Consider the following 25,630-nt stretch of genomic DNA (forward strand, 5'->3'; position numbering starts at 1 on the left):
AGGAATAAGGGGCCCCAGTTCCTCTTTCCTAAACAGGCGAACTACCTTGGGATTATCCCCTTCAACTGCATGGGGGCTCCAGAGGGAATCCTGCTGCGAATCTGTATCGGCATCCACCCCCAGCGGCATAGCTGGATCATCCTGGTCCGATAAATCAGAAGAGGAGTCAGTGCCTGGGCGAGGAGCCATAGACCTTAAGGTGCGCTTTACCTTTAAGGGGGTAGCGGCACCTGTAGCTTGGGACCGCTTCCATGCCTTGGGAAAGGGAGCATCAGTAGTAACCTTATCCCCTGCTTGCCTTTTCTCTGATTTCCTGGCCTTATAGGCCTTGTGGAGCCTCAATATAAAAATCAGAAGAAAATGATGAGGATGAGGAGGAATCATCCGCCCCCTTGGGGCTATCCTCTACTCCGACCACGTTTTGATCGTGACCACTGCCCCCCCGGGGGCCATTTGCTGTGAGGAAAGTTGTGGTGGGAAAATCCCCTCCTCCTCCGCATGGCTGGCTGAGAACCACCTAAAATGGCATCCCCGCTCACAGTAAGAAACACTCCTGCAACCAGGCGAATAGTCCCTCTGATCTTCCCAGCTGAAATGGAAGGACCTTCCCCTCCGGGGAGGCAGGAGGAACACAGACCGTCGCATGAAAGCCTTGTGCACGCCGAGCCACAGGTCCTGCAACTCGCTCTCCGCAGCATGACAGTAGTAGCCCCAGAAACGCCGACCAACCAAACTGAAAGAAAAAAATAACAGCCAGCGTGAAGCGACCCGCGAGAGAAGTGAAACTGCAAGGGAAGTGAGAGCCTGATCATCCAAGCAGCACAGTGAATATTAAAAATAACTAATTATTTTGCCGGCAAACCTGTCCGCAATGCTGAAATGCAGCTCTGATCCTCCCGGGCTGAGCGAGCCGGTTTCCCTGGTATCACCCAGTTCTCGGCACACACTGCCTCTAAAACCAGGGGGGATGGTCCCCTCAGGACCTGCCAAACCCCCTGGGAGGCGAGAAGTAAACTTTCCTCAGACATTTTTTTTACTTTAAAAAGAAAAAACAGGCTAACCAGTTTTCCAAAGCAAACCTAGCTAAACTCTGCCCATTATTATTATTCTTTTGAAGGAACCTCTCACTAATACCAGACTGTAGGTTTTGCACCTCCACCATCTGCTGGAGACAGAGAAATACTGACAGGCTGTAGGTGGCACCTCGTGGATTAGGGCAGAGTCTGTTAAAACTTTTCTGTCTCCATCTGCTGGAGGGGAGGCAAAACCCGGGCGTCTGGACTGATCCAGGTACATACAGGGAATTTAGATTTAATTCTTAGTGGAATGTAGGATTTGGCGAGAGAGAGAACAGTGGTGGGGCTACTTGGCAAATTTAAACTACATGATCAAATTTAAACTAATAATTGGAAGGGGGACAATAAGTAAATCTACAGTTTTAACACTAAATTTTCAAAAGGGAAACTTTGATAAAATGAGGAAAATAGTTAGAAAAAAAACTGAAAGGTGCAGCTGCAAAGGTTAAAAATGTTCAACAGGCATGGACATTGTTTAAAAATACAATCCTTGACACGCAGTCCAGATGTATTCCAAGCATTAAGAAAGGTGGAAGGAAGGCAAAACAATTACCAGCATAGTTAAAAGGTGAGGTGAAAGAGGCTGTTTTAGCTAAAACATCCTTCAAAAATTGGAAGAAGGATCCATCTGAAGAAAATAGGAAAAAGCATAAGCATTATCAGGTTAAGTGTAAAACATTGATAAGACAGGCGAAGAGAGAATTTGAAATGAAGTTGCCCGTAGAGGCAAAAACTCATAAAAACTTTTTAAAATATATCCGAAGCAAGAAACCTGTGAGGGAGTCAGTTGGACCGTTAGATGACCGAGGGGTTAAAGGGGCTCTTAGGGAAGATAAGGCCATTGAAGAAAGACTAAATTAATTCTTTGCTTCCGTGTTTACTAACTAATGAGGATGTTGGAGAGATACCAGTTCTGGAGATGGTTTTCAAGGGTGATGAGTCAGAAGAACTGAACCAAATCACTGTGAACCTAGAAAATGTAGTACGCCAGATTGACAAACTAAAGAGCAGCAAATCACCTGGATGGATGCTATGCATCCTAGGGTTCTGAAAGAATGCAAAAATGAAATTTCAGATCTGTTAGTTAAAATTTGTAACTTATCATTAAAATCATCCATTGTACCTGAAGACTGGAGGGTGACCAATGTAATACCAATATTTAAAAATGGCTTCGGGGCGATCCGGGAATCTACAGACCAGTGAGCCTGACTTCAGTGCAGGGAAAAATAGTGGAAACTATTCTCAAGATCAAAATCACAAAGCATATAGAAAGACATGGTTTAATGGGACACAGTCAACATGGATTTACCAAGGGAAGTCTTGCCTAACAAAACTGCCATTTTTTTGAATGGGTTAATAAACATGTGGATAAAGGTGAACCGGTAGATGTAGTGTATTTGGATTTTCAGAAGGCGTTTGACAAAGTCCCTCATGAGAGGCTTCTAAGAAAACTAAAAAGTCATGGGATAGTAGGAGATGTCCTTTCGTGGATAACAAACTGGTTAAAAGACAGGAAACAGAGAGTAGGATTAAATGGTCAATTTTCTCAGTGGAAAAGGGTAAACAGTGAAGTGCCTCAGGGATGAGTACTTGGACCGGTGCTTTTCAATATATTTATAAATGATCTGGAAAGGAATACGAGTGAGGTCATCAAATTTGCAGATTGTACAAAATTATTCAGAGTAGTTAAATCACAAGCGGATTGTGATACATTGCAGGAGGACCTTGCGAGATTGGAAAATTGGGCATACAAAAGGAAAATTGGTTCTTACCTGCTAATTTTCGTTCCTGTAGTACCACAGATCAGTCCAGACAGTGGGTTGAGCCTCCTGTCCAGCAGATGGAGACAGAGAAATACTGAAAGGGTATCCTATATCAGGACAGAGCCCACCCTGCGTCCCTTCAGTATAAACATTATCAAAGCAGACAAAGAACTATTGAAAGATAAACCAGAATAAGATCAAGCAAGTAATAAACTTGAACAGTCAAATGGAACCCAGAGGTTCAACAGTTAAATATTTGCTCTTACATGAAAAACAATATAATGAGTACTTCCGGTGCCTTGTAGTTCAGGTAGGAAGTAGCCAATCCAGGATTCTGTGAAAGGAAAGCTTTGAGCGGAAAAATCATGAGCAGATGTAGAAAGGGCGGGAGTCTGGACTGATCCGTGGTACTACAGGAACGAAAATTATCAGGTAAGAACCAATTTTCCTTTCCCTGTACGTACCCGGATCAGTCCAGACAGTGGGATGTACCAATGCTTCCCTAAATAGGGTGGGACCGAGACAGTCCCGCTCAATGCACTTCCCTACCGAAGGAGGCAAACACTGGCACCTGGACATCAAGGCAGTAATGACTAGCAAAGGTATGCAGAGACTTCCAAGAAGCTGCTCTGCAAATTTCTTGAGGAGAGACCGACAGTCTCCACCCAAGAGGTAGCCTGTGAACGCAAAGAATGGGTCTTCAAGCCCTCCGGGTTCGACCGACCCTGACAGATATATGCCGACGCAATCGCCTCTTTTAGCCAACAATGAGCAGTTGTAGATTTAGATGCCTTGCTACCCTTATTTGGGCCGCTCCATAAGACAAAGAGATGATCAGAGACTCGAAAATTATTTGTGACCTATAAATATTGCAATAGGACTCTTTACATCAAGGCGTCATAGGTCGCCACCAGAGGTGATAGCAATGTCCTCAGTGGAAAAAGCAGGGAGTTCTACCAACTGATTGATATGGAAGGAAGACACGACCTTTGGTAAAAAAGATGGGGCCGTCTTGAGGGAGACACCTGAATCAGAAAAGCGAAGAAAAGGCTCCCTACAAGACAATGCCTGGATCTCAGACACCGTCTTTAAATGAGAAACACTGTCTTAAGAGTTAGATCCTTAAGTGTAGCTCACTGGAGAGGTTCGAAAGGCGCCCCACAAAGGACCCGAAGCACCAAGTTAAGACTCCAGGAAGGACAATAAGCCCAAACAGGCAGATTCAAGTGCTTGGCCCCTTTGAGGAATCGAATGACGTCTGGGAGGGCCGCTACCGCGTAACCATCGATAGTACTTAAAGACCCAAGGGCCGAAACCTGCACTCTCAAAGAATTTAAAGACAAACCCTTGGAAAGGCCATTCTGCAGGAAAGAGAGGACCAGGGATACCGAAGCCTTGCGTGCAGGCACTCCAAATTCGTCACAGACCTTCTCAAACACTCTCCAGACCTGGACATAAGCAAGGGAGGTGGAGGGCTTATGAGCCCGCAACACAGTAGATATAACCTCTTCCTTATAGCCCTTCCTCCTCAGACGCCACTGCTCAAAAGCCAGGCCGCTAGACAAAAGCGAACCGTCTGATCAAAAAATATTGCACTCTGATGGAGCAGATTTGCGAGGTGCCCGAGACGAAGAGGACCGTCTGTCGCAAGGTTCACCAGATTCGCGAACCATGGCCGCCGAGGCCACTCCGGCGCTATGAGGATGATAAGCCCTCTGTGAAGTTCTATCCTTCTGATAACCTTTCCCACCAGAGGCCAAGGTGGGAACACGTATAGGAGAATGTCGAGGGGCCAAGGAAGAACCAGGGCATCTACCCCTTCGGAGCACTGCTCCCTTCTGCGGCTGAAGAAGCTGGGAGCCTTTGCGTCGTTCAGAGTAGCCATCAGGTCTAAGCGAGGGACTCCCCAGCTGCGCACAATCAGGTCCATTGCCCCGGACAGCTCCCACTCTCCGGGGTCTAGATGCTGCCAGCTGAGGAAGTCTGCTTTAACATTCTCCTTCCCTGCTATGTGGGAGGCTGCCAACCGATCCAGGTGAAGTTCTGCCCAGGCTAATAGCTTGCTGGCTTCCAGGGCCACTGGGCGACTCCTGGTGCCCCCCTGCCGATTGATATAGGCTACCGTGGTGGCGTTGTCGGAGAGAACCCGCACCGCCTTGCGACGGATCAGAGGCAGAAAGACCTTGAGTGCCAGAAGGACCGCCCAGGCCTCCAGACGATTGATGTGCCAGCAGGATTGAACTGGGGACCAGCATCCCTGCATAGATTGAGCCTGATACAACGCTCCCCAGCCGGAGAGACTGGCGACCGTTGTTACAATGATCCACCGAGGAGTTTCCAGCGGCATCCCTTTCAATAGGTGTGCGGGAGAGAGCCACCACTGTATGTCGGCTATGATAGCATCGGAGAGCGGTAGGGGCGTCCGAAACTCCTCAGAGACCGGCTTTCAGCGGGACAGCAAGGCTTTCTGTAATGGATTCATATGCGCAAAAGCCCAAGGAACCAAATCTATAATTGAAGCCATCGAGCCCAGAACCTGGAGATAGTCCCAAGCCGTGGGGACTGAGAGGGATATCAGATGTTGCACTTGATCCATGAGCTTGAGCGCCCGAACCTCACGTAACAACACTTTGCCCACGCTTTGTCGAAGCGGGCTCCCAGGAATTCGAGGACCTGGGAGGGCTTGAGGCAGCTCTTGGAGAACTTGACTATCCACCCGAGAGAGGAGAGGACAGACAATACTCGGTTGACCGCCGTCATGCACAGTTCCTGACTTTGCCCAAATAAGCCAGTTGTCCAGGTACAGATGGACCAGGACTCCCTCCCGCCAGAGGAAGGCTGCCACGACCATCATTACCTTGGTAAATGTGCGGGGCACGGTGGCTAGCCCGAACGGAAGCACCCAAAACTGATAGTGGCTGATTAGAATGTTGAAGCGGAGGAACTTTTGGTGTTCTTGCCGGATCGGGATGTGAAGGTATGCTTCTGTTAGATCTAGAGAAGAGAGGTATTCGCCCTTGCGGACTGCCGCTATGACCGCCCTCAGAGTCTCCATGCGGAAGTGGGGGACCTTGAGGGCCCGGTTGACTCTTGAGATCCAGGATCGGCCGGAAGGATCTGTCCTTTTTGGGAACGACGAAGTAGATGGAATACTGGCCGGATCCCTGCTCCTGTGGGGGAACCAGGACTATGGCTCAGAGCGCTAGAAGCCTGTCAAGCATCTGGCCCACCGCCGGCTGTTTCCGCGGTCCGCAGGGAGAGATTAGGTAGAGGTCCGGGAGATCTGGAGCAAACTCTAAAGAGTAACCTTTTTCGATCACCTCGAGGACCCACTGATCTGAAGTAATCATGGCCCATTCCTTGAGAAATAGGGACAGCTGACCACCTATGTCTGGAACGGAGGAATGGGCCGGCCACATCTCATTGAGAGGGCTTGGCGGCAGAACCTTGGTGGGTACTGGTTCCCTCCATCTGGAACGCCATGCCTCTGGACCTCAGGCAGGAAACTTGTCTACTAACTTTTAAAAAGAAACTAAAGACATGGCTGTTCTGCCGAGCCTTCCCCACCTCTAGCCCAACAGCCTGACTTAGAATTGTTCCATCACTTATGTAAATAAACAAATGCTAAATCACGTTTACAAGTTATCATGAGGTCGGCTCCTTGCCTCCCTCCCATACTCTATAGAATATAGTACTTTATCTTCGTTCTCCCTCTCTTTTTCCTACTCCCAGTTAAGGCATCCTTGTTATAATGTAACTTTATGCTCCTTTTAAATTGTCTCTTGTTGAGTGGTTGGTTTATAGTTACTGCTTAGTTCGATGTAAACTGAGTTGATTTGATTTGTATCAAGAAAGTCGGTATATAAAAGCCTTTAATAAATAAATAATAAATAAATACTGCTTCAATGGCAGGGGAGGAAGTCTTCCTCCCTTGCCGTTGAAGTCTTCCTCCCCTGCTTCAACGGCAGGGGAGGAAGTCTTCAAGCATATCCAGCATAGCTCTCTGCTTCAACGGCAGGGGAGGAAGTCTTCAAGCATATCCAGCATAGCTCTCTGCTTCAACGGCAGGGGAGGAAGTCTTCAAGCATATCCAGCATAGCTCTCTGCTTCAACGGCAGGGGAGGAAGTCTTCAAGCATATCCAGCATAGCTCTCTGCTTCAACGGCAGGGGAGGAAGTCTTCAAACATATCCAGCATAGCTCTCTGCTTCAACAGCAGGGGAGGAAGTCTTCAAGCATATCCAGCATAGCTCTCTGCTTCAACGGCAGGGGAGAAAGTCTTCAGGCATATCCAGCATAGCTCTCTGCTTCAACGGCAGGGGAGGAAGTCTTCAAGCATATCCAGCATAGCTCTCTGCTTCAACGGCAGGGGAGAAAGTCTTCAAGCATATCCAGCATAGCTCTCTGCTTCAACGGCAGGGGAGAAAGTCTGACACTTCACGCATATCCAATGGATATCACATTTCAGCTACGCACCCACAAATCCAAGAGACCGATCAGGAAAGCTTACCAAGGCACCCTATTCGTCCCTCAAGTCAAATCCTCGCGAAGTAACAGGGCACTATCCACCGCAGGTCCTACCCTCTGGAACACCCTCCCACCAGAACTCAGACTAGACTCCTGCCAGATCTCGTTCAAGAAAAAACTGAAAACATGGCTATTTAGTCAGGCATTTCCTTGAAGACCCAATATATTCTATCCAAGACATTTTTTATTGATTCTATTTGTTATAAATTCACTATTTATCCGTCCCTATTTTACATCTTCTTTCTTTTGCCCCTCCTCCCTATCCCCTTTTTCGTGTAAATCCCAATCAATCTTTTCCCCTTGTTTTTCGTTTTTATCATTTAAGGCACATTTAATCAAATTCGCTATAAGAATTGTCACTAATGATCTCTAAAGGTTCAAATGTTTAATTTGTTACTAGTATTCTATGTAATGCTCGTAAGCACTATTATATTGTTCCATGTTCTTTGTTCCATATAATACTACTTGGCAAGTTGAATGTAATGCTCGTAAGCACTATTATATTGTTCCATGTTCTTTGTTCCATGTAATGCTACTTGGCAAGTTGAATTGTTTTACTGTAAACCGGTTTGATTTGCATCCAATGCAAGAAGATCGGTATATAAAAAACCATAAATAAATAAATAAATAAATATCCAGCATAGCTCTCTGATTCAACGGCAGGGGAGAAAGTCTGACACTTCACGCATATCCAGCATAGCTCTCTGATTCAACGGCAGGAGAGAAAGTCTGACACTTCAACCATATCCAGCATAGCTCTCTGCTTCAACGGCGGGGGGAATGAGGAAAAGTGGATCTATATACAGACAACCAACAAGGATTGAATTACATAGTCTGGGTAAACAAATAAGCATGGGTGTAGCTTGCTTATTGTGGCAGTTACTACCCCTAACTAATTAAGCTAGATATTTCACTTCGATGCAGCTCCAACACTGCTCTCTGCATTAATGGTGGGGGTGGAGGGGTAATAGAACCAAAAGGTTACTAAGAGCCAAGAGAAACAGATAAGTATGAAAAAAGAAAGTGTGAAGCTTGCTGGGCAGACTGGATGGGCCGTTTGGTCTTCTTCTGCCGTCATTTCTATGTTTCTACTGTCACGGAAGGGCCGCTGGCCTCGAAAGGACTGGGGTCATACCTGAGCCCTAGTGGAGGTGTTCCGCTGGAAAGCTCCTCGCGGTTTGGTGAATCTGCACTGTCCCCTGAAGCGAGAGCGCGACGGAAAAAACAACCTGGACTGTTTGGGGCGGTCCTCCGGCAGCTTATGGAACTTCTTGTCACCCAAGGATTTAATAAGCTGTTCCAGGTCCTCACCAAAAAGCAACTTACCCTTAAAGGGAAGAGTGCCCAACTGCGCCTTAGAAGAGGAGTCTGCAGCCCAATTCCTCAGCCAAAGAACATGCCTGGCCGATACCGCGGAAACCATGGCTCTGGCTTGCACCCGGAGATCGTAAAGGTCATCAGCCCCATAGGCAATCGCGCCTTCCAGCCTCTGCAGACGGGAGGTCCTGGGTGCTGAGTAATTGCTGAACCCACCTGAGGCTTGCCCGCTGCATGAGACTGCTACAGACTGTCGCCCTGACTCCAAGAACCAGAACTTCAAAGTTCCTCTTGAGCTGGAGCTCCAGCTTCCAATCCTGGAAATCCTTTAATGCTGTGGCCCCTACCACCAGGATAGTGGTACGTTTGGTGACTGCGGACACTGAAACATCAACCTTAGGCCACTTTAAGCATCTTCAGGCATTGGTCCGGCAAGGGCTAAAGCTTGTCCATCGCCCTGCTCACCCTGAGACCTGACTTGGGAGATTCCCACTCCCGTAGCAGGAGCTGCATCAGTTATGGGGTGGAATGAAAAAATGCGCGGTGGAGCTCTCAGTCCCGCCAGGATTGGGTCCATGGTGTGTGAAGTCGAAGGAGTGGGGGGCTCTTCTGGAGGAACCTCAATTCCCAGTTTGTCCAAACAAAAGGAATAAGCGGTTCAAGCTCCTTTCGATGGAACAGCCGCAGAACCCGAGGATCATCCCTGTCGACCAGCGGGCCTGGAAAAACAAAAATCTGAATCAGGATCCGCATCCGGCATAGGAGACGGCCGAGGGGGATCAGGGGGATCCGATATGCCCGGTATGGTCCTGACCCTAGTAGAGGCCTGTTCATCCAGGGTTCTAGGACCCTTGTCTGTGACCACCCGAGGGATCATTCTCTTCCTCCAGACTAGCAAGAAAGGATTTATGTAATAACAAAACAAATTCAGGAGAAAAATGATGCTGCACCTTGCCAGGGGAGGGTGAGGGTGGGTGTGCGTGTGGGGGTGTGTGTATGTGTGTGTGTCTGTCAAACTGGGCCCAGGGAATCCACGGGACTGAGATCAGGCGGCGAGGGGTTAAAAATCGGCTCTGCCGGCTCAGCAGGGCTTGTGTGAGAAAGCAACTACGGAGACAAAATGGCCGCCGTTCCCACGGTTTTTTGCACGGGAGTCGGTCTGGGAGTGCGTCTTACTGCCCAACCCCGAGCTGGAGATCTAGTCACTGCCCCGGAGTGACCAACTGACCCGGGGAGGCATGCTATACAAAGCCAGTCATGGGAGAGCCGCGGGGCAGGCTCCCCACAGGCAAGACAGGCAGGGGAACGCGGCATGAGCTCCGTTGGGGGGGCAGCCACTAGAGCAGAGAAAAAGAAGGCAGTGCCTGGCTGACCACGAGCCTGAGCAAGGGCATGAACCCTGCTTCGCTCCTTCCCCAGAAATTGGCCAGAAAAGGCTGCCGATTGCCTGTAAATCTGATGTCTTGTAATCTGTCCTTTTTTTTTTTTTTAAACTTTAATCAAGCAGAGGAAAAATCCACCTCTCTGCTATGGGACCTGAGGTAGATATCTCAACGGGTTCAGACTAGTCAAAAAAGGGGGAGTGACTGGACCACCAGTATCACCCCATGCAGCCAGGCAGGTCACCGGGAAAGTGGGTTCCAGGATGAATACTCAAGGGGACAAGTCCTCCCTGGGACCCAGTAAGAGCTAGGAGACAACTTAGTCTCACTATGTACACTTTGCCCTGTTTTTTTTTTTTTTTTAATTGAAATTAACAATACTTGCTTGATCCTGCATCAACCCCGAGGGAAGAAGAGAAGAGAAATCCCAAAGGAGAAGAAAAGGAGATAAATCTAGGGAACTGCAGATTCAACTGTCTGAATCTGCTGGAGACAGGAAAATACTGGGTGGGCTCTGTCCTGATGTAGGATACCCTTTCAGTTTTTCTCTGTCGCCATCTGCTGAACAGGAGGCTCAACCCACTGTCTGGACTGATCCGGGTCCGTACAGGGAATGGCAGATGAAATTTGATGTGGAAAAGTGCAAAGTGTTGCATATAGGGAAAAATAACCCTTGCTGTAGTTACACAATGGTTCCATATTAGGAACTACCACCCAATAAAAAGATCTAGGCATCATAGTGGACAATACTTTAAAATCGTCGGCTCAGTGTGTTGCAGCAGTCAAAAAAGCAAACAGAATTTTAGGAAATATTAGGAAGGGAATGGTTAATAAAACGGAAAATGTCATAATGACTCTATATCGCGCCATGGTGAGACCGCACCTTGAATACTGTGTACAATTCTGGTTGCCACATCTCAAAAAAGATATAGTTGCGATGAAGAAGGTACAGAGAAGGGCAACCAAAATGATAAAGGGAATGGAACAGCTCCCCTATGAGGAAAGGCTGAAGAGGTTAGGGCTGTCAGCTTGAAGAAGAGACGGCTGAGGGGGGATATGATAGAGGTCTTTAAGATCATGAGAGGTCTTGAACGAGTAGATGTGAATCGGTTATTTACACTTTCGAATAATAGAAGGACTAGGGGGCATTCCATGAAGTTAGCAAGTAACACATTTAAGACTAATCGGAGAAAATTCTCTCTCACTCAATGCACAATAAAGCTCTGGAATTTATTGCCAGAGGATGTGGTTAGTGCAGTTAGTGTAGCTGGGTTCAAAAAAGGTTTGGATAAGTTCTTGGAGAAGAAGTCCATTAACAGCTATTAATCTGATGCAATTAGTGAAAGTGTCTTGAGCGGGCCTTTCGGATTCCCACCCGGTGTAGAATTGCTTTGGTACATCCCACTTGCTGGACTGAACAGGATATGTTCAGGAAAGGAAAATTGGTTCCTACCTGCTAATTTTCATTCCTGTAATACCACAGATCAGTCCAGAGAACCACCCTGGTGCTACTGCCGAAAGACTGATTTCCTGGTTCTCATCTGCTCAATATTGAAGAGCTTTCCTTACCAATTGCAACAGTTACATTTGTTGAGTAAGCAGTTGACAGGACATTGTTGGTGCTGGAATTTTGTAAGTCTCCAGTTCAGTGGAATCCAACCCTGGGGTTTCTAGTTCGCCCTGGGAGAGGGGAATGGTTTCTAATCTTGGCTTGGGTACAGGTCAATACTGAAGGACTGCAGATGGCGCACTCGGTTACATAGCAATGCCTCAAAGTTTTTGTTCTCTGCCTCCATCAGCTGGTAGGGATGCATAAACCCACTTGTCTGGACTGATCTGTGGTATTACAGAAATTAAAATTAGCAGATAAGAACCAATTTTCCTATTGTTTTTATTTTGGTTGTGCATTAAAACATGGAAAATATTGTCAGAAAAGGATCACATGAACCACTTAGTCTGCTCACTTGTGCCTCCTACTATACAGTCAGAAATCTTATTTTGATCTGTGATCTTTTCCCTCTTTCCACCACTAAGGTCCCTTAGTGTCTGTCCCATGCATGCTTGAATTCTGCTATGGTTTTGGCTCCTACAGCTGGAAATCTGTTACAGGTGTCAATGAAAAAATATAAAATAATATTTTATTGAAACCTGCTAGATATCTGATTTGTTTGTTCTCATATTTCCCTTTTCCCTGTTTTCTTAGAGTGTACATTTTTAGCTTCTTCCGTCTTTGAATTTCTTGTAATGCAAGTCCATGCACTTTTAGTGGTACTCCTTTGAACCATCTCTACTTTCATCAATGTCCTTTTGTAGATATGGTCTCCAGAATTCGACATAGTAACAGCAAATGATGGCAGAAAGACAAAATTGGCCTCTCCAGTCATCCCAGTTAGATACTTCTACTTTGGGTAGATGAGTATATAAGAACATAAGAAATTGCCATGCTGGGTCAGACCAAGGGTCCATCAAGCCCAGCATCCTGTTTCCAACAGAGGCCAAACCATGCCACAAGAACCTGGCAATTACCCAAACACTAAATAGATCCCATGCTATGTCCTGCGCTTGAATATTCAATCGGTAATGCTTGGTGAAAGTATGAAGCAAAGACCAAACTGTGGCCCTATAGATCTCTTGAGGAGACACCAACTGATACTCTGTCCAAGAGGCTGCTTGTGCTCTAGTTGAATGCACTTTAAGACCAGTTGGGATGGTGCGACCCTTAAAAATATAGGCCAAACAAATAGCCTTTTCCCCTTTTCATTGCACCCCCAGCACCACAAAGATTGTCTGATCGCCTACAAGAATTGGTGACCTTCAAATAATGCAACAGGGTGTGCTGAACATCCAGAAGATGGAGATCTCTACCCTCTACAGAATCTCGAGACCACTCCAGGAACCCCAGCAACTCAACTGTCTGATTAAAATGGAAAGCAGAACACTTTCAGCAGAAAGGAAGATGCCGTAAGCAAAGACACGCCATCATTAGAAATACACAAGAAAGGATCGCGACAAGAGAGCCTGAAACATCGAAATCTTTCTGTCTGAACAAATCACCACCAGAAAAAAAACAGTCTTCAAGATAAGGTCCTTCAAGGAAGCTCGTCCCAAAGGCTCAAAAGTGGCCTCACAGATGATTCACAATACTAAGTCAAGGCTCCAATCCGGACACACCTTTCGAAGCAGTGGTCTCACATGCTTCACCCCCTTCAGGAATCGGATGATATCGGGATGAGAGGCCAAAGGCTTGCCCCGCACCTTGCACCTCAGACAATCCAAGGCAGAAGCCTGGACACGGAGAGAACTATAAGCCAAACTCTTGGACAAGCCCTGCTGCAGAAAGGACGCCACCAGGGGATTCAGCCACTACTGAACACACCAGGTCTCAAAAACCTTCCAAACCCTGACATAAGCCATAAAAGTAGAAGCCGTCTAGCCTGGAGAAGACAAGAAATTGCTGGTTCCAAGTATCCCTTCATGCGCAATTGTTGCCTCTCAAAAGCCAAGCCGTGAGACAAAAGTGATCCTCTCAATCCAAGAATATGGGACTTTGCTGCAGTAATCCCAGCAGATGGGCCAGCCTCAGGAGGTTCATCCATTGTCAGATGCACCAGATCCACGAACGACGCAGCCACTCCTGCACCACCAGTACCCACTGATCCTGGATGCACTTCTATGCACTGCAGCACTCGACCTATGAGCAGCCTTGAGGGAAACACATATAGAAGGATCCCCGCCAGCCAGGGACACACTAAAGCATCCAGTCCTACTGAACTGACCTCTCTTCTGCGACTGAAAAATCTTTCCATCATTTATTTGGCTCACATGGCCATGAGATCCAGCTGCGGAACATCCCATCTGGCACAAATGTGATTCCTTGCTTCCAGGGACAGCTCCCACTCCCTGGGAATCCAACTGCTGCCTGCTTAGAAAATCCACCTGCACGTTATCTACTCCTGCTACGTGAGATGCCACAATTCCTTCGAGGTGATGTTTTGTCCACACAAACAAGCGCTGAGCTTCCCGAGCCACAGCAGGACTCTTCGTTCCTCCTTGACGGTTGATGTACGCCACAGTTTTAGCATTGTCCGAAAACATCCAAACCATGCGACCTTGGACCAGAGACAAACTCTTCCAAGGGCCTGCGTACCGCCCTCATCTCTAAGTGATTAATGGACCAGGCCTTCTCAGTCACTGATCAGAGCCCCTGAGAAGGACGATTCAGACACACTGCTCCCCCAGCCCTTAAGACTGGCATCCATGATCACTACCACCCAATCTGGAGCTTTGAGGTCCACTCCTCTTTCCAAGTTGCTCGACAGCCACCACGCAAGGCTGAACCTGGATTCCTCAGAAGGGGCAACAGTAAAAAAATAAAATACTGCTATGACATCGAATTCCACCAGGACAACAACGCCTTCTGCAGTGGACGCATGTGAGAAAAGGCCCATGGCACCAGATCCAATGTCGAGGTCATGGAGCCCAGGACCTTTAAGTAATCTCAGACCCTGGGAACAGGGAGGCGTAGAAGCTGGGTGACTTGCTCCTGCAACTTCAACAACCTGTCCGCCAGATACACCATCCCCCTCAGGGTGTTGAAGCAGGCTCCTTGGTACTCCAGAGATTGAGATGGAACCAGGTGACTCTCTGCCACATTGATCACCCATACTAAAGAGCTCAGTGTGATCATCACTCGCTGCACCAAATGAGCACACTCCTCTTCCGTCTTCACCTGAATGGGTCAATCATCCAAGTATAGGTGAACCAAAATTCCTTCTCTCCTCAAGGCTGCCGCTACATTCACCAACACCTTCATGAAGGTTCGAGGAGCAGTGGCCAGCCCGAAGGAAAGAGCCCGAAACCGGAAATGCTGGCCTAACACTTTGAACCGCAGGAACTTCTGATGCTCATTTTGAATGGGAACATGCAGGTAAGCCTCGGTGAGATCCAATGATGCCAGGAAATCTCCATTGCGGACTGCTGCAATTACCATACACAGAGTCTCCATCCGAAAGCGCGGCACCCTCAAGTTCATGTTCGCCTTTTGCAAATCCAAGATGGGACGGAAAGTGAGCTCTTTTTTCGGAACCACAAAATAAATGGACTACCTTCCCTGTCCCTGCTCTCTCAGCGGCACTGGGACTATTGCTTCCAAGCTGATCAACCTTTGCCGAGTCTCTTCTATAGCTTCCCGTTTGTTAAGAATAGAGGGACTCCAGAAAGGCATCCCTTCCAGCACCCCCTGGTCCGAGGTAATCTTGACCCACTCCTCGTAAAAACGGGACAACCTGCCCCCTTACTGCTGCCCGCAAGGAGTGGGTGAGCCTGGCTTCATTGTGACGGCTTACTTCCTCCGGCCCCCTGACTGGAACCGCCTCTGGAAGACCTGCCGGCTCCCCGAAAGGACAAACTGACAACTGCTTAGAACCCGAGGAGGAAGACCCTCCCCAGATTGAAACCAACTCGCAAAACTGGGGACGGGATGGGACAGGAAGAACTTCTTTATTGCTCTTCTTGTCCTCCAATCTATTGCCCTTGGTTTCCAAGGTTCATAAACTGATCCAGGTCTTCCCCAACAGCAGCTTCCCCTTAAAGGGAAGATTACATAACTGAGTCTTGGACCACATGTCCACCAACCAGTTGTATAGCCACAGAAGTTAGCACGCTGCTACCGCTGAGACCATGCTCTTAGCCGCAGTGCACACCAGATCATACAATGCATCCACCACAAGCCACACTCGCTTCCAGCTACGCCACCTAAGCGGGGGACAGTACTCCGGATGATGCCTGCTCCTGCGGCTTCTGAATCCAACATAAGCAAGCGGTCTGCATCATGCTAGCATACACAGCAGCTTGGAGACCCAAGGCAGACACCTCAAACATGTACTTCAATTGAATTTCCAATTTGCGATCCTGGACATCCTTCAGTGTGGCAGACCCCACCACCGGAATCATAGTCTTCTTAGTCACCATTGAGACCGCTGCATCCACTTTAGGTGTTTTAATGAAATCCAAATATTCTTCCAATAATGGGTAAAGCTTTGCCATCGCCCTCTCGACCTTCAAGCCAGTCTCCGGGACGTCCCACTCCCGACTGATGAGCTTCTGAATCTTCTTGGGAATGGGGAAAGCACTAGGCGGACCCCAAAGACCATCCAGGACCGGTCTGACGCCCTTGTTATCCGATTCCTCCTGAGCTAACTTCACCCCCAACTCCTCTAACACCTGGGGGATGAGAGGCCAAAGTTCCTCCTTTCTAAAAAGGAGGACCACCCAAGACTCATCTCCGTCAGCCACAGTCCCCTCAACAAGGTCCGGATCATCCTTGCCAACATCCAGATCCGGCTTCCGATCCACATTCGGGTCCACATCTAGATCCCCTGCTGGAGTGGATGCTGCATCCTCTTGCAGCTCATCCGAGTCATCCAGGTCCCTGGGGTCAAGATCAGCACCAGGCAACCCCAGATGATTGCCAGCATACCCAGAGGAACCCGTTGAAGCCAGCCGAAGTCTCTTGGACGGCCCCTAAGGTCCTCTTATTGGGTCTTTGCTCACCTGTCTTCCTAGCCAGGAAGGCCTCGTGCATAAGTAGGACGAACTCTGGGTAAAAACCCCATGGGCCCTCAAACGCCCTCTCAGGATCACTGGACACTGGACTCTGAATCTGCCCCTCCTCATGCCTCTCCTTGAGCTCCTGCCCTGCTGAAGAGAGAGAGAGGGGGGAGTCACCGGAGTGCCAGCCAGCCAAAACCCCCTGGCTGCGATCCTCCTCCAGAGCAGAGGAAGTGGGGACCCTCAACTTGGCCCCTGCTGCGGACCCCGCAGAGTGAAAGACCCTTCTGGCCTTCGGACCCTTAGCAGAGAAGCACAACCTATGCACAGAGCTAGGGAATTCAAACGAGCTGACCAAAGCCCGCAGGCCTTGCAGACTTCCATGAGTGGATTTTCTGACATCGGGCCCTTTCACACTCGCATAGTCTCACACCCGAGCTCTGCTGCGAGGTAGGCCACACCATGTGGCTGCCAAGCCGCTGTGCACGGTAACAAGCGGCACAAATACAGCACGTGCCAAAAAAATAGCTCAGAGGAATGCCGCGTCGCACAGAAAAACACTCTCCCTTGCTGGGAAAATTACAGCGAGCCCACATCTGAACACGCCACTCCCACTCCCACTTCCTCCCCGACCCCAGCACTTCTGGAAGTCGGCTATCCCCGGCACTACTCCACAAGCCGATTCTCCTGGCTAAAATCCTTTCAGAGCTCAATGACACTTTTTTTTATTAAACAAAATTAAACAAAAAAAAACCCCGACAAGAGCCCCACAAGAGACATTTCCCTGAGACTGCCAGCAGTGGACAGGAGAGGACCTTGGGGCACAAAGAGGGAGCCCGTCCCCTGGCTATGAGGGGCCCCTGAGCTAGTGGGCTGCAACAGCCAGGAGTGTCCAACCCCCCCCCCCCCCCCCCCACCGTTCGCCTGGCTCAACCCAAGGTATAGCCCCACCAAGGAACCTGGCACATCGGGAAGCAGATCCAACTCTCCAAACTCCAGAATCAGTCAGGATTGTAGGTTTGCACCTCTACCATCTGCTGGAGACAGATCAATACTGAGGGACTGCAGGTGGCACTCTCGGTTATGTAGCAGTGCCTCAAAGTTTTGTTCTCTGCCTCCATCTGCTGGTAGGGATGCATAAACCCACTTCTCTGGACTGATCTGGGTATGTTCACGAATCTATCGACCTATCTACTCACCAACCTAACACCTGGGCGCAAAAATAGTTTCCCTTCTCTACTCCAGAACACACCTGGATAAATGCAGAACAGTACAGAAATACTGACAGTTCTTGAAGAAGGACTCTATAAATGTATGAAAACACTCACTGTTAGGTGCCTGGGAGAGCCGCGAAGATCTGCGGGCAGGGGGCCGGTATCCAGGCAAGTTCGAAAGTGCAGAATGGACTAGATTCTCCTCAGAGGTGGCGCCTTGCATCTTGGTCAATGTCTCCTGTGAGGAGCACGTTGCAAGTGAGGGAAGGGAGGCAGCAGCTTTTGGACGTGATCCCTTCTTGGGATTCTGTTGGTAGAGGCTCTGAGTGGATGGTGCAGACCGCAGACTGTAAAAAGAGGTGTTGCCACTGTCTGAATCTTCCTCTATGATTTTCTAGAACAGGAATCAAAATTGATGAACATTATTGACTTGTATTTGCATGTCACCTTTCATCTAAACAGCATCTCCATGCATTTATTCATCATCGTTCTATAAAAACATGTAGCCACCACAGGAGGGTGGAGTGAAGAAGAAAATTATTACTCACCTGCTAATTTTCGTTCCTGTAGTACCATGGATCAGTCGAGACAGTGGGTTATGTCCCCTCCTTCCAGCAGATGGAGTCAGAGCAAAAACTGTAAGGGCAGCCCCTAATAGGTTGGAGCGCTCTCTGCGTCTCTTCAGTACAGAGAATATCAAAGCCAGAAAGTACATGGTATGGATCAACAAATATGAACTTTTAAACTGTAAACTCAATTGGAAACAGATAACGCTTAGTAATACTCGTAGAACTTGCAAAAGGAACTGGTATACAGACTGATAAATCAGAAAACGAGCTGGGCTCAACCCAGGCAGGGAGGGCGTCTGGACTGATCAGTGGTACTACAGGAACGAAAATTAGCAGGTGAGTAATAATTTTCTTTTCCCTGTACGTATCCGGATCAGTCCAGGCAGTAGGATGTACCAAAGCTTCCCTACGTAGGGAGGGCAGTGGATAGCCCAGCACGAAGAACTTGAGTACCAAAAGAGCCAAACTCCAGAGACAGAACATGCAATCGATAATGACGTGCAAAGGTGTGCAACGATTTCCAGGTAGCAGTTCTACATATCTCCTGAGTAGAAACAGATTGGCTCTCCGCACAAGAGGTAGCTTGAGAGCGCAGGGAATGAGCCTTGATACCCGCAGGAGGCATACGCCCAGAACCGATGTAAGCGGAAGGAATTGCGTCCTTTAACCACCGTGCAATGGTGGTCTTGGAAGCCTTGCAGCCTCTTTTGGGACTGCCCCAGAGAACAAAGATGATCCGGACGAACGAAAAGGATTAGTAGCTTCCAAATAATGGATGAGAACCCGTTTTACATCAAGTCAATTGAGATCTCTAGGACTGTCCTCCAGGAAGAATGGAAGCTCCACGGACTGGTTCAGATGGAAAGCGGTAAGAAAGCTGGTACAGTGCGTAATGAAACTCCCGAGTCCGAACAACAGAGGGAAGGTTCCCTGCATGACAAAGCTTGGAGTTCCGAGATCCAGCGAGCCGAGCAAATGGCTACCAGGAAGACAGTGTTTAGAGTGAGATCCTTAAGAGAGGCTCGAACGATGAACCACACAGAATGCGGAGGACCAAATTAAGATCCCAGGATGGACACAGGGAGTGAACTGGCGGTCTGACATGTTTTACCCCTTGCAAAAACCGAATAATGTCAGGATGGGAAGACGGACGAATTCCAGACTGACCCAGAAGGACCCTGAGGGCCACCACTTGGACCTTCAGGGAATTGTAGGCCAGGCCTTTCTCCAAGCCTTTCTGGAGGAAGGAGAGGACGTTGGAAATGGACGCCTGCCGAGGCGAGACATGCATATTGACAAACCAAGTCTCAAAAACTTTCCAGACCCGGACATAAGCAATGGACGTAATGACTTACGTGCTTGAAGGAGGGTGGAAATAACCTCGTCCGGGTACCCACACCTTCTCAACCTGCGCCATTCAAAAGCCAGGCCACAAGACAGAAGCGATCTACCCGGTCGAAAAATACTGGGCCTTGTCGGAGGAGGTTCGGGAATGTCCCAGCCGCAAGGGACCGTCCACTGCTAGGTTGACCAAGTCTGCGGAACCAGGGTCTTCGGGCCCATTCCGGAGCCACCAGGATTACTGGACCCTGATAGAGTTCTATTCTCCGTAGTACCTTCCCCACCAGTGGCCAGGGAGGAAACACGTAGAGAAGGTGGTCCCGTGGCCATGGAAGGACCAGGGCATCTACTCCCTCCACGCCGTGTTCCCTTCTGCGACTGAAGAAGCAAGGGGCTTCTTCAGTCGCAGTCCCCCATTGCTGCACTAAGAGCTGCATTGCTTCGTTGGAGAGCTCCCACTCTCCGGGATCCAAGCGTTGGCGACTTAAGAAGTCTGCTTGAACATTGTCCACCCCTTGCGATGTGAGAGGCCGCCAGGCGGGACAGATGGAGCTCCGCCCACGCCATCAACTGGCCTGTCTCTCGGGAGACGTGTCGACTTCTCATGCCTCCCTGGCGGTTGATGTACGCTACTGTAGTTGCGTTGTCTGAGAGGATGCGCACTGCTTGCCCTTGGACTAAGGGGAGGAAACAGTGCAGCGCCAGCCGAACCGCCCTGGTCTCCAGGCGGTTGATGGGCCATGTCGCCTGGGAGGGAGTCCATTGCCCCTGAGTCGATTGCATCCCGCAGACAGCGCCACAGCCGGAGAGGCTGGCATCCGTGGTGATAATCACCCACTGTGGGATCTCCAGAGCCACCCCTTGCAACAGGTGGTCCAGACTGGTCTACCAGCACAGGCTGTATCTGGCCGGGTCCAGGAGTGGAAGAGGAGCCTGAAAGTCTCGGGACACCGGCTTCCAGTGAGAGAGTAACGCCTGTTGTAATGGACGCATATGGGCAAAAGCCCACGGCACTAAGTCTATAGTGGAAGCCATGGATCCCAGCACCTGAAAGAAGTCCCAGGCTGTGGGAATGGGGAGATCCTGGAAGTGGAGGACCTGAGATATGAGAGAATCTGCCCGATCCTGGCGTAGGAAGACTGTCCCTTGTCTGGTGTTGAAGTGTGCTCCTAGGAAATAGATAGTCTGTGAGGGGGGTGAGATGGCTCTTGGCAAGGTTGACGACCCATTCCAAGGAGTGCAGGAGGTGGAAAACCCTGTCGACAGCCTGTTGGCACAGTTCCCGGGACTTCGCCCAAAGGAGCCAGTCATCCAGACAAGGATGAACTAGGATTCCCTCCTTTTGGAGAGCGGTGGCTACCACTATCATGACTTTGGTGAATGTCCTTGGCGCGGTCACCAGACCAAATGGCAGAGCCTGAAATTGAAAATGCAGTCCGAGAATCTTGAAGCGAAGGAAGCGTTGATGTGCTTGAAGTATAGGAATATGTAGATAAGTTCCGTTAAGTCCAGTGAGGCTAGAAACTCCCTTGTGTGGACTGCTGCGATCACCGAACGCAACGTTTACATCTGGAAATGCGGGATCTTGAGGGCCCTGTTGACCATCTTGAGGTCGAGGATTGGACGGAAGGAGCCCTCCTTCTTGGGAACCACGAAGTAGATGGAGTAGTGGCCTGACCCTTGTTCCGGCAAGGGCACTGGGAGGATGGCCCCAAACTCAGTAGATGATCCAGCGTCTGCCTTACAATCACTTGCTTCTTCACGGGCCACATGGGGAGAAGACAAACCGGTTTCTTAGATGCCGAGCAAATTCTAACGCGTAACCGTGATTTAGTTATTTATTTATTTATAAATTTTTATATACCGCCGCTCATCAAAGATATCACGTCGGTGTACAGTGAACAGGAACTTACGCCGGAGCGTTTTACATTTAACAGAGTTATATAAGCGTTATACAATTAAAAAAGGCAAGTATATAAATATTTGAACATAAAATAAGTAGAATCTTTTAAAAATAAAAAACAGAACTATCATTTAGTTGTAACTTAACTGAGCTGAATTAAAACAACACTATAGAGTAAAGAGGGTTCAAGGAGAATAGGTAAAAGCTAAGGGAGAGGGTTAGAGGGTGATAGAGTTCTAAATTAGAAGTGGTAAGAGGGGAGCGATTGTGCTAATCTTAGATTAGGAGCAATTATATGGTAGGATCATTAGAGTAGGAGCAGAAATAGGGGAAGTTAGAGATGGTATATAGACAGTGGGTGTCGGGTAGAAAGGCAGGGCAGGTAAAGGAGGGGAGGACATATTTATTTCAAGTATAGGCATGTGTGAATAACCATGTCTTGAGTTTTTGCTTGAAAGTTTTGGGAGATGGCTCAAGGCGCAGTTCGGTGGGCATGGTATTCCATAACAAAGGGCCAGCAAAAGAGAGCGCTCGCACTTTGGTAGAAGCATAGTTATATAGTTTGGGCGAGGGGGTCTGTAATTTGGCAAGGTATTGATTTCTGGTGGGTTTAATAGAGTTTTGAAATTGTAGTGTATTATTAAACCATTTCATTTCAGGATTGTGGAGGGCTTTATGGATAAGTGTAAGTGTCTTATAGTGTATGCGAGATTGGATGGGGAGCCAGTGTAAATCCTTCAAAACTGGCGTAATGTGTTCCTTTGCGTTTGTATTAGTAAGGATGCGGGCTGCAGTATTTTGCAGGATTTGTAAGGGGCGGATGGCATTTTTAGGTAGGCCTAGGAGGAGTGAATTGCAATAATCTGTTTTTGAAAACAGCATGGCTTGTAAAACTGTCCGGAAATCAGATGTGTGAAGTAAGGGTTTCAATTTTTTGAGTGTATGTAATTTGAAAAAACACTCTTTAAGGATTGTGCTGATAAATTTTTTGAGGGTCATTTGGTCGTCAATAGTGACCCCTAGGTCTCGGACTTGGTGGGAGAATTGTATGTGCGTCGATGTTATTGGTGAGGTGGGAGAAGCATGTAGAGGGGTGGGAGGAGAAATGATCATGAGTTCTGTTTTTGAGGAGTTGAGGGCAAGTTGTAAGGAGGTTAGTAGATTATTGATAGAAGCGAGGGTAGTGTCCCAGATTTCAATGGCTTTGGGTATGGATTCCGTTACTGGAATAAGGATTTGTACATCATCAGCGTACAAAAAGTGTGGAAGCTTAAGATTGGCGAGGAGATTGCAGAGTGGTAGGAGATAGATGTTAAAAAGGGTAGATGAAAGTGAAGAGCCTTGCGGGACTCCTTGCTTCAGGGGGATTTCTTTTGAAAGGTGGTTGCCAATTTTGACTTTATAGTTACGGTTGGACAGGTAGGAAGTAAACCAGTTATGGGCAGTACCAGTTATTCCAATCTCGTGAAGGCGTTGGAGGAGAATTTGGTGGTTAACGGTATCAAAGGCCGCTGAGATATCCAGGATTACTAGAAGATGAGGTAGATTTTTATCTAGGCTTTTGAGAAGGTAATCAGACAGAGATAATAGCAGGGTTTCAGTACTATGTAGTTTGCGAAATCCGTATTGTGAGGGAGAGAGGATTTGGTGTTCTTCTAAATAGTCACTAAGTTGACGGTTGATAGTTTTTTCTAGGATTTTAGCAATAAATGGGAGATTAGAAATTGGGCGGTAATTGGCAAGGTCTAAAGGGTCGAGCTTAGGTTTTTTTAAAGTGGGTTTAAGGATAGCAAATTTGAGAGAGTTAGGCACTTGTCCAAGTTCAATAGATGCATTGATAATGTTAGAGATAGGGCTGGCTATTAGATCAGGGACAGTGAGGAGGAGTTTTGTGGGGATGGTATCAGAAGGGTGGGAGGAGGGTCTCGCTTTTTTGAGTAAGGATACAATTTCGGTTGTTGCTGTGTTTTCAAAGATAGTTAGCTGAGGTGCAGAGTCTTTTGTGTGACAGAGGTTATTGAATTGGGGCAAATGGGAATTGTGGGTGAAGCGTGTCATAATTTTGTTAATTTTGTCCTGAAAGAAAGAGGCCAGTTGTTCGCATTTGATTTTGGCTTCTTCTTCTGGGATGATATTGGGAGTGAGGTTTGTAAGTGAAGTGACATATTCAAACAGCACTTTTGGATTGAATTGAAATTGGTGTATTTTACCAGCGTAGTAATTTTTTTTTGCATTGTTGATCATCTCACTATAATTTTGCAGCGAAGTTTTGTATCGTGCAAGTAGAGTAGGTGTGGGTTCTTTACGCCAATTTTTTTCGGCTTTTCTAAGGGCATGTTTTAAATCTTTTAGTGTGGGAGTGTACCAGGGTTTTTTTGTATTTTTTTGAGAGGATAGTTTTTTTGTAATGAGGGGGCAAATGTTATTTGCAACTGAGAGGGTGTATTCATTCCATGATGTTAGAGCAGTGTTAGCATTTGATAGATCAAGATTAAGCTGGGTGTTGGATAGAGCTGTGGTAAGCTCGTCTCTATTGCATGTTTTTCGGTATTGTATAGTGGTAGTGCTAATTGGAAGGGGCGGAGGTCTTTGTATGGTGTTAGATGTTCTTAAGATATAGTGGTCAGACCATGGGATGGGAGTGCATGATAGAGAGTCAGTTACGATGTGACGGTTGGTAAAAATGAGGTCGAGTGAGTGACCAGCTTTATGTGTGGGCATATTTATGATTTGCTTGAATCCTAGTGATTTCATTGCTTCCATGAAGGAAGAGCAGCTAGGTGTAAGGGGTGTTGTGTTAACATGGAGATTAAAATCTCCTAGGATAATAGCTGGGGAGCCGATGGAAATATTTTTAGCTATATATTCAATGAGAGATTTATGATTTATGATATCCAAGCCCCACTGGTCTGAGGTGATCTTAACCCACTCCTCGTAGAAGAGGGCCAGTCGTCCCCCCTATCTTGGGAATTGAAGAGTGGGTCAGCAATACTTCATTGAGTGGACTTGGGAGCCCCTTGGGCGGGGTTATCCCTGGATTGTCTTCGGCCACGAAAGGAATGGGACCAGGACTGTGATCGAGAGGAGGCTGGTCTCTGGGGAACTGATCTGGACTGACGAAAACGACACTGGCCCCTGAAGCGGGTGCGCGTTGAGCTGAAGGTCCTGTAACTTCTAGGTTTATCTTCGGGCACCTTAAGCACTTTATTCTCTCCAAGGGACTGGATGAGCTGTTCCAATTCTTCCCGAAAGAGCAATTTGCCCTTGAAGGGCAAGGAACAGAGCTGAGCTTTGGAGGAAGAATCCGCTGACCAATTTCGGAGCCAAAGAAGGCGCCTGGCTGAGACCCTGGCGGAGATCCTGGATCTGGCCAGGACTTGTAGATCATACAGAGCATCCGCTCCATATGCAATTGCTGCCTCCAGGCGGTCCGCTTGCCGTGCTTCGTCAGGGGACAGCTCTTGAGCCCCTAACAATTGCTGCATCCAACGCATTGCATGAGAGAGCTGCAGACCGCCGCTCGGACCCCCAGAGCAGAAACTTCGAAGATTCTCTTCAAATACAGGATCGTAAACTTGAAGTGTATATCTTTTAGTGTGGTTCCGCCAGTATCTGGGATAGTTGTCCTCTTTGTGACCACGGACACAGATGCATCAATGCTGGGTACTTTGAGAAAGTCCAAAGATTCTTCAGGAAGTGGATAAAACTTGTCCATTGATCTGCTGACCTTGAGAACACCATCAGGAACATCCCCACTCTCTTGACAGCAATTGAAGAAGCCTGGGATGAAAAGGAAAAGTCTTCGCCGGTGGACGGAGACCCGCTAGGACAGGATCCCCCCCTTCCTCCCAGACATACTGGGCACAGCAGCTCTTGCGGAGCCTCAATATCTAATTTGTCCAGGACCTGGGGGATGAGGGGGTCCAATTCGTCGCTCTGAAAGAGCCGCAAGACGCGGGGGTCATCCCCGTCCAGTTGTGGCGTCTGATT

At 48.1% G+C, this 25,630-nt stretch overlaps 1 protein-coding gene across 6 annotated transcripts in view; it reads right to left on the reverse strand.

The window, feature by feature from the left end:
• NUMA1 (nuclear mitotic apparatus protein 1) overlaps positions 1-25,630 on the reverse strand; it is a 503,280-nt gene that overhangs the window by 92,920 nt on the left and 384,730 nt on the right. For all 6 annotated transcript variants that reach the window (XM_029602025.1, XM_029602029.1, XM_029602028.1 and 3 more), the window contains one exon: positions 17,942-18,221. In XM_029602025.1, coding sequence (XP_029457885.1) covers positions 17,942-18,221 — 280 coding nt within the window. The remainder of the gene's footprint in view (positions 1-17,941; positions 18,222-25,630) is intronic.

Source organism: Rhinatrema bivittatum, chromosome 5 (assembly GCF_901001135.1).
Source record: "Rhinatrema bivittatum chromosome 5, aRhiBiv1.1, whole genome shotgun sequence".
NCBI lineage: Eukaryota > Metazoa > Chordata > Amphibia > Gymnophiona > Rhinatrematidae > Rhinatrema > Rhinatrema bivittatum.